At 39.3% G+C, this 9,887-nt stretch overlaps 1 protein-coding gene across 1 annotated transcript; it reads left to right on the plus strand.

Moving 5' to 3' along the window:
• On the plus strand, positions 1–5,821 carry LOC112055466 (C-type mannose receptor 2). The gene is made up of 6 exons (XM_024095594.2): positions 1–150; positions 1,444–1,557; positions 2,802–2,942; positions 3,731–3,925; positions 4,379–4,642; positions 4,985–5,821. Exons 1-6 carry the CDS (start codon positions 96–98, stop codon positions 5,173–5,175), a joined length of 960 nt encoding a protein of 319 aa, XP_023951362.2. The 5' UTR covers positions 1–95; the 3' UTR covers positions 5,176–5,821.
• Positions 5,822–9,887: the final 4,066 nt, after the last annotated feature.

Genomic DNA, 9,887 nt, shown 5'->3' on the forward strand with positions numbered 1-9,887 from the left:
AGAAAAAAAACCCCACCATTTTCCTTATACACACCTGTTTACCTAGTAGTCACTCGTGTCCAGTCGGTGTTAGAGTCCTCGTGAGTCAATACATAATGATTAGATTAATAAGTTGTTTTGTTTTTGCTGCATTTTTGTGTAGTACTACAGGTGAGTACAATGGTTTTTTGTTTGTTTATTCCAAATTAGTTAGTTGAATGAAACTCCAAACTTATATAATGGCATACTCTATTGATATTGTATCATCATTATCATTATCAACCCATATACGGCTCACTGCTGAGCTCGAGTCTCCTCTCAGGATGAGAGGGGTTAGGCCAATAGTCCACCACGCTGGCCCAATGCAGATAGGCAGACTTCACACACGCAGAGAATTAAGAAAATTCTCTGGTATGCAGGTTTCCTCACGATGTTTTCCTTCACCGTTAGAGACACGTGATATTTAATTTCTTAAAATGCACACAACTGAAAAGGTGGAGGTGCATGCCCCGGACAATATAATGTGATGATACATTATATACTATCGTTCGCTCGAATTCATAAAAAAATTAAGAATTTGAAATTCTATCCAATCGGGTTAAATAGTAGAACGAGAGCATGTAATACCACATTTTAGGAAGGTTGATAGTTTGCCCATGCTTTTAGGCTTTTACCATAGATAGCATAGGTAAGTACGGAAGCCAATTATGGAGCTTGGGCTATAGTGACTTTGAAAGGAAGCAGGTTTAATGGCTCCAGATCCTCACTTGTCCGAGTATAAAACGTAAATTTTTGATATTTTCTACAGAATATCAATTATATCTCTAACCTTTTGTTTAAATTTCTTAAATATTTTTTAAGTCTTGCCGCGAATTTAAATGACTAATTTACGACGTCTCCTCAAACGTATTATGTATAGGCAAATATTTGAAAAATAATCTTTTTCTTGGAAGGTTGAGGTTCTAGATCAGAGGTTCCCAAACTTTTCTTTCTTATTCTAATCTGGTTCCGGTGGACCCCCTGCTAAATTTCTATCCAAAACTCGACAAAAATGTGATTAGATTCACCTATAGCACCTTAGGCAATTATATAGCCACCACGAAGTAACAGTTATCAAAAAAAAAAAAGTGAGAATTGACTAAGTACTTAGTTAATTAATTAATTGATTGTGCTGGGAGTAGATGACAAAAAGTAAACCTGTCCAGGCAGAAAGTTATTTCAGCCAACTTTAATGTTTGACATACTCACAGCACAAGGAAGCAATCAATTCACAATTATCAACGTAGACCCCGGCGAGTCTTCCGTAGACGCCTGGACCACTTTGGGAATTGATGTTCTGGATCCTTGAAACTTGCTATATTTCGAATACACCACAGTCCATAGTCCATAATTGGCAATGAGATAAGTCTGGCTGTCGCCGGCTCTCGGTCCAAAATATTTTTTATTAAATACTTGTTATTTCAGAATGTAAGCGCTACAGATATGATTATTCATACGACTGTGACGTGGACGGATGGTTCAAGCTTCACCTGGTGCCAACCACGTGGCACGACGCCTGGCTGCGCTGCCAGCTCGAAGGTACGATAACAGAGAATAATACCTTACGCTGACGCTCCTAGCACGTGACATTTCAAACGTCATCTGTTACCCAAGAAGTGACATGACACCTGAATTCGGCATTGGCTTGAAGGTAGGAGACAGACAATAATAGTATAACTCACTTTGACCCTCCTGGCACGCAAAGAAGGTTTAGTACAAGCGGAACACTGTATGTCAATTTGTTGATGTTTTGTTTGTTAGTAGTCATAACTTTTTGTCAGGAATACGTTAATCAAAGTAATAAAAATATATCCGAAAAAATTCAATGCCTTGGAGCTACTCCTTAAGTTTTATTATTATGATACATTTACGTGACTTTTGCTTTAGTTTTTACCTAAGGAAATACCAATGACCGCTTAAAAAAACACAAACGGCTTGTTTTACCTTTCCTATTACCATACTCACACTTAAGGAAGTCTGTTACCGGACAAGTGCGAATCGGACTTGCCCATCAAAGGTCCCGTATAAATCATTCTTAGTCATAAATAGAAAAAACTATATACAATTAAAATAATTCAAAATCTGTTTAACTCAATTCAAAGTTTGGACCGCCGTTCCTTGCATAAATACACTGTTTTTTTTGTGACTTTTAGAATTATTCGTATAAGTAGGTACTCGTACTTATAAGACTACTTACTGTGGAATTCATAGACGTTGTAGGGGCACCCCCAGGGGATCATTCAGCCGCTGAGTGTCGGATATAACCTCTATTTGTTTAAGAATTTGACACTTAGCGGGCGAATGAACACCTGGGGGCGCCCCTACAACGTCTATGAATACCACTGTTACCAAATCGCATAGTCCTAGGTTAACGGGTGTGGGTACCCTATGAAGTTTAATTCCATTGAGAGTCGAAATATACTCATACAAGTTTTGTGGTTCACCGTATTTATTATGTTATTCTAGAAATTGGATTTGGCACTTGTTCACATTCAAGAGTCTGTAGATTTAAGTAGGTATGTACGAGTAGTTTTAATTTTAACTCGACACCTCCATGCGTTTCGGAGATAAAAAGTATAACAGATAGGCAGATAGACACACGAACCACAAAGTGATCCTATGAGTTCGGTTTTTCTTTTGAGGCACGGAACCCAATAAAAATAAATCGAAGACACAAAAAATTACACTGCAATCGCGAAATAATTTATTGCTTTCTCATTGTCTCCCATTTCAGAACTACAGTAATCTACTTCGACAGTCTTAACTCTTGTTTCCTTCCCCAGGGGCAGTTCTAGCATCTCCCGACAACATATACATGAACCTGGCGATGAGGAATGTCATGAAGAATAATCAAATCACGTGGAATGGCGTCTTCACTGGGATTCACGCTACATTCTCCAAAGGGGACTTCTTTTCCGTTGAAGGTAGGAATATCCGTTTTTTTTTACATCTGAAGATTCTCTCATTCTACATGTGGGTTAGTGTGATAGACCAATGGATATAACCTCTAACTTTTCAGTTATGTGCATTTTAAGTAATTAAATACCACGTGTCTCAAACCCTAAAGAAAAAACATCGCGAGAAAAGCTGCACACCTGAGAATTTTATTCTATATCTAAGATCTAAATTGTGTCAAGCCTGTCAATCCACATTGGGCCAGTGTGGTGAACTAACTAGTAGTAGTAGTTGACATTTCTATTAAACTCTAAATTCACATTAAAATCTGTTGTGTAGAAAAGATTTTAGGGTAAAGACGGTAGAAAGCGACTTTGTTTTATATAGTTTATTGCTGAGTTTCTTGCCTGTTTTATTGCTTCTAAGAAGAGTCAGCTGTTGAAATCTACAGTAGAGTAATTATAAACACGTCTGTGCTTTTACGGGTCTTAAAGTTCTTTGGCCTTTATCTCCAGAAATCATGATTCAATAGAGCGGTTGCTAGTGCAAGGGAAAGTCCAAGGCAAAAGATCCAGAGGCCGATTTTAAACCCGCTGGACGGATTTGGTTAAGGCTGCTATACAGTCATCTTTTGTGGAGTGTACTCAAAATGCATGCAGAAGTGGAGGAGCATTGCACAGAAGGCGTCGCTCTTCGCTGCAACCACGACCACTCTGCCAAGAGTGTACGGATTATGAAGAAGAATTATAAACAAACCCACTTGACGTTTTAAAAGTACTTTTTAACCGACTTCCAAAAAGGTTACTTTGTTTTCCAGGGATTCCTTTATCCAAAATGCAAATAGAGTGGATGCCAGTGGAACCTGACAACAAGATCAACAACGAAGACTGCATCCTCTTGGTCTCCAACGGCACCATCGCGGACGTGAACTGCGACGAAGTGCACCCTTACATGTGCTTCAAAAAGAAGACCAAGAACATGGTGTTTAATGGATGTGGTACATTTGACCAAGGTAGGTAATCTTTTTCAGCAGTGCTGTAAATGATTGCAATTATAATCAGGTTTAAAGAAAAACAGAAGGTTTAACTTTCATTCATTGACAGTTAGTCCTTGTCTGCGTTCTCACCTGATGCTAAGTGACGATACACTCCAAGATGGAAGTGGATTTACTTGGAAAAGTTACAAGTTTATTCTACCCACACCTCTGACGGGTTTTATTAATGACATCGCTACGAGTAAATTCATTGGCTTACGTCTTTACCAGTAGGATGGTAACTAGACACGGCTGATGCATATCACATACGTACCTGAGCCAATTTAGAAATTATAAAATCATAAAGTAACCCGAACTGAGAATCGCACGCAGGGTCGTCTGTTGAGAACCAGCTTTTCCAAGTGCGCCAGAAAGTTCGTCAAAAATTCCAAGATGTATGGTTCTATTTATTTTACGTTATTGTTAATTTAGAGTACAACTTGGACCCTCGGACCGGGAGCTGCTACAAGTTCCACCGCGTCCCCCGGAACTGGACCCGCGCGTTCATGACCTGCGCAGCCGAGGGGGGGCACCTGGCCATCATCAACAGCGAGCAGGAAGCCAACGTCCTCCGAGAGCTGTTCGAGAAGAACCCACAGAAGTCCATCATCGCTGCTATCCCTGGCATCATGAGGGACATCATGCACGTCGGATTCCACGATTGGGGCGAGCGTGGTGTCTGGACTACTATTGACGGTAATTTATTCTAAAATTATAAAGTAAAGTATGTGGTATTGTAGGGGGTAATCTCTGAACCTACAAAACCGATTTTGAAAATTCTTTTACCACTAGAAAGTAACGTTATTTGTAAGTAAGATCCGCTTTGGTTTATTCCCCGGATTTTCACGGGAGTAGGAACTTAGGAACTCCGCGGGTGATATTGCGGAGCGTTAGCTGGTATATTATATTTTATTTGCCCTTTAATTCCTGCCCACGCTTTCTGGTACCGTTTACGTGCATTTTTTCAGGAAGAGGGTGGTCTATCGCGCTTTTGCCGGTAAAATATATGACCTTGACTTTATTTTTTTAACACAACAGGTAAATCGCTCATCGAGGCCGGGTTCAATCTATGGGCGGAGGGGCAGCCCGACAACGCGCCGCCGGGCGAGTACTGCGGGGGGATGTTCCGCAACGGACGCCTGGACGACGTGTGGTGCCACGAGCGCGGGACCTTCGTCTGTGAGAAGAGCCCTGACAGCCTCCTACATGAAGAAGATCTTTCAAAATAACCAGTTATCATCGTCACAATCATCAACAGTATCATCATCTTCTGATAGAGGTCTCCCAGTAAGAACCTTAGAAGAATGAAAGAAGAAAGAGTTCCTTACACCTTGAGACCCTAACGGCCATAAAGGGGGAGGATGAATTTGACGGCGCCCCACATGACAAGTCGACCAACGCTGCCTTTTTTCGGTGTGGGGTTGCAACCCCAGCACCATATGGCCCTAATGACCTTACTCGGCTCTTCTAATTTTTGCTCCGTCTATTGCCACGTCGTCTTTGCGACTCGTTGAGTTATACGTCTTTGGTTTTTCTGATTCGATATTTCCTTATTTCTGATTCGTTCATAGAGATAATCCGAGCATAGGTCACCATCTCTTGTGGGTGCTTGTGACTGTGAGCCTCCTTATGAGGTCCAAGTACTTTCAGACTAAGCATAGAACATTTTAAAAATAAATTTTGTGGTTTCAAATAATTTGCCTTTGTTCAAGTAAATGCCTCACTAATTAAAATGACATTTTCAAAGTATAATTTAAAGGATAGACGTCGATATTGTCAGTAAAAGTTATTAGGTTAGTATAAATTTAATTTGATTATATTTTTCAATAGGTATGACTTTTTTAAATATATGAAAAATTTTGTTTTTGTGTATAATTTTTTTTATTTTTAATTAAAAGAGTTAAACAACTTTCTTTGTATCAAATACCTAGTAGGAAGTAAGTATATCTTTCATAGTCGGTACCATTATCTTCAGCTTATCATCATCCTTCCAAACATCACGATACTGAGCCACCTGCTTCCAGCGAAATCCGTCATGTTTGTAGATGGACCAATATCCTTATTTACACATAATATACTACATGTTATATATATATATATATATATATATATATTTTTGCTAGTTACATACTATAAGAATCTTGAGCCAGAAATAATGTGTTTCATTTCACCTTAAGGCATTAATGCAATAATGCATAAATATACTCAGGCCTCTTTCTCTCGTTCAGTAGAAGACTATATTATTATGTTGATATAAAGTAATACAAGAACTAATTACAACCATCAATCAAAGTCGCGGTAGAATATAATTACACTCAGTGGGCTGTTCGCTAAATTTGTGTTTAACTTTGGACCGAGAGCCTGCCATAGCCAGACAAACCTCATTTAAAAAAAAATATTTACAATATCTTTATTTTTACATACAGGATATCGGTAATACCCTTAAACAAGCGGAAAAGACTTTATAAGGAGTGGGTACGACAATAGTCCAACGGGTAGAGATCTAACCACATTTATAAAAAATTTCAGTGGGGCTTTTAAAAATCTTTATCGGTGTTTTTCTAAGTGTTGCCGTGAAGCTAAGTGTCCAAACTTCATAATTGGCTTCCTTACTTACCTGTAGTAGGAGTATAAGCTTTTAAGGACTTTTAAGGACTTTCAGCCATCAGGTATGTGTGACTATCGCAGGCTCTCGCTGGAATTCGGCTCGACGCCACTGAATGGCTTTAATGGCGGTTTGATATTAATCTGTAGTCTTATTGGAGTTTGAAGGGCAAGTGAAAACGTTTGCAAACTATATTTATCTGTATTAATTTGCTTACGCACCAATTATTTACTAGCTAATCTCTGCGACTTTGTCTGCGTAAATTTGAGATTTTTACATATCCGCGGAACTTTTTTGGAGTTTACTCCTTAAGAATCGATTATATGCCCCTGGTATGAAAAAAAAATATGGGTAGTAAAATTCGATGAACAAATGACAGCGTTACGATTTTGTGCGCAACCTATTCTGCGCACCTTTCACTTTGCAGCCAACACGCTGTTTGCGGACGCGCACGCCGTGTCCTGCTGCTCCTCGGTTGCGCACCTTTCGCTTTTCAGGCGTTTGTATTGAGACGTACATAGTGTATGCTGCGGGGCAACATACACCTATCTAGACAGACGATCTGAAGAGTAAACTCCATTCTTGCGTAGGAGCTGACACACGCTTATTTATCTAAAACGCGTAGTTTCCGTTCCCGTAGGGATACGGGGATAAAATATAGCCTTGCCTTGATTGCACCCGAGGAGAATATTTTTTTCCAACAGTGATTTTTTAAATCGGTTCAGTTTTGGAGCCTATACAATGCAAACAAACAACCAAACAAATATTTCTTCTTTATAATTTTAGTAGGTATAGCTAATCAAGTCTTCAAAAAAACTAAAAATGCAAATATTCAATATTCATTTAAATAATAAACAATATTTATTTGAATAACCAAAACCCTTTTTTTATTTGACGACCTCTCTGAAGCAGTTGGTAGTTCTGTGGTTCTCACCAGACAGGTCTGCTTAGAATATTATATTTTCTAAATTGGCTGATGGTAGGCGCTGAACGTGACTAGTTACCACCCTACCAGCACAGTCGTACCGCCAAGTGATTTAGCGTTCCGGTACGATGCGTAGAAAACTAGAGATATAAATAGAATAAATTTTTACCTTTTTTACGTAATTCCGCTTCCATCTCAGACTACATCATCACTTAATATATCAGGTGAGATTACAGTCTAGACCTTAATTTCAGCTATCATCCAGTAGATTATGTATTTACAGGATATACAGGATATCTTTAGTTCAGAGGGTAATTAAATAGATGGCGTTACTACGAACAGTATGACATAAAAAAGCGAAGTTGGTTCTCTTTACTATAAATATTATTTTACTCTTTAGCGGAGACGTAACTTGTCATAGTATAAAAAATAATCCTATCCAACTAAGACAAAGACAAGAATTATAACATATATACCATTAACTATTCTATATTTGGAAACTGTGGAAAATACAAGAAGAATAACATGTAGCTGTTGTTAACAGTAGCTCCATCTTTATGTCGGTAATAAAATATCCAATATCCATCCTTCTCTAAAATCACTTTTTAGTACATAAAACCGCATCCAAATAGGTTCATGATATATTTGGGTGCTACTGTACATCGTACACCGTCGTATGGTAGGCGTCCACAGATCCACACAAAAGGGATTTTAGTATTCTTTGTCATACAATTGATCCACATCGTACAGATCGCATCGAACGGATTTTATCTACTGTAGCATAAAAAATCCGTTTGATGCGATGCGTCCGATACGTACGACACGGATCTGTGGACGCCTGCCATTTAGCATTATCTAGTTAGGTCCATAAGACATTTGGGTGCTACCTCAGACCAATTATAGAAGGACCTGTATCGCGCTCATAGTCACGAACAAAATTGTCTGTCATTTTCTGAAGAAAATGAGCTTAGATTTGGTATAAATCTTATACTAAACTAGAAGTTTTTTCCCGTTTTTTACATAATTCAATTACACAAAAAGATATTTTTACGGAGCTCTTTAACCGACGAACACGATTACAACTATTTAACATCGATACTATAGAGACAGTTTCTATAATCACATTAGATCGTTGATCATATACTTTGACAGAAAAGTAACCGAGGCAGGTCCTATACAATAATTGGTCTGAGGGTGCTACCGATAAATACACACAGACATTAAACTTATAAACATCCGAGCTTTGTGTAGGGGTTCTAAAAATGTCCTGTCATAAGAACAGCAATGAGTGATCATAGGTCTGATTGCAAGCGACGGTGAGCGCGGGGTGATTTCTCCCGGGTCCACTTAGTGATAAGTGTTCGTCGGAGATGCCTTGTGATTAAACTTATATAATGCTTTGTTGGTCTGCGTCCCTTTGGCACTGTGGTAAGCCTTTGAAAAACTGTTCCTTTCTGACTTTTGAAACTTTTGTCGGCCTCCGTGGCGCAGAGGTAAGCGCTGTGGATTTACAAAACGGAGGTCCTGAGTTCGATCCCCGGCTGGGCAGATTGAGATTTTCTTAATTGGTCCAGGTCTGGCTGGTGGGAGGCTTCGGTCGTGGCTAGTTACCACCCTACCGGAAAAAGACGTACCGCCAAGCGATTTAGCGTTCCGGTACGAAGCCGTGTAGAAACCGAAAGGGGTGTGGATTTTCATTCTCTTCCTTACAAGTTAGCCCACTTCCATCTAAGACTACATCATCACTTACCATCAGGTGAGATTGTAGTCAAGGGCTAACTTGTAAACAATAAAAAAAAAACTTCAAATTTGATTCTATCAACGGTTCGGGAGACAGGTTCTGTCTTCAGAAGGAAGATTTGCGGTTCTGTCTTGCAGGTTTGCGAGTTTTGATAAACTAGGCGTCCACTAGTAACTATAAGTTGCGACGCTCTAAGAACATGTCTATTTTTGCCCTTCACTACAATCTCACCTGATGGTAAGTGATGATGCAATGGCATCGGAAAATTTTGCAGCAGTTATTCTAGTCTAAGAATGATGCTTGTAAAAAGTCCCCAGGTTCTATTTAACGATTGAAATCCGAACTTCAGGGGCTTGCACGTTTGCATTATTATTCCATTTTAGAGCGACTCGGAGTCGGAATATAAATGAAGTATTCAATTGAACCACAAAGGCGCTACGTCTGGCATAAAAACCGCCCAGCATCTTTTTATGCATCCTTCGCTACTGATCGTACTTTGAGAACTTATAATTAGACGTATTTTTTAATCCCCGACGCAAAAAGAGGGGTCTTATAACTTTGACAGGTCTGTCTGTCTGTCTATCCGTCCGTCAGTCTGTCTGTCTGTCTGTCTGTCTGTCTGTCTGTCTGTCTGTGGCACCATAGATCCCGGACGGATGAAGCGATTTCA

Source organism: Bicyclus anynana, chromosome 11 (genome assembly GCF_947172395.1).
Source record: "Bicyclus anynana chromosome 11, ilBicAnyn1.1, whole genome shotgun sequence".
Lineage (NCBI taxonomy): Eukaryota > Metazoa > Arthropoda > Insecta > Lepidoptera > Nymphalidae > Bicyclus > Bicyclus anynana.

Coding starts and splice junctions, on each gene's coding strand:
- LOC112055466 (XM_024095594.2), top strand. CDS start 96: ATGATTAGATTAATAAGTTGTTTTGTTTTTGCTGCATTTTTGTGTAGT. Junction 151..1,443: donor ATTTTTGTGTAGTACTACAG/GTGAGTACAATG, acceptor TTGTTATTTCAG/AATGTAAGCGCTACAGATAT. Junction 2,943..3,730: donor GGACTTCTTTTCCGTTGAAG/GTAGGAATATCC, acceptor TTTGTTTTCCAG/GGATTCCTTTATCCAAAATG.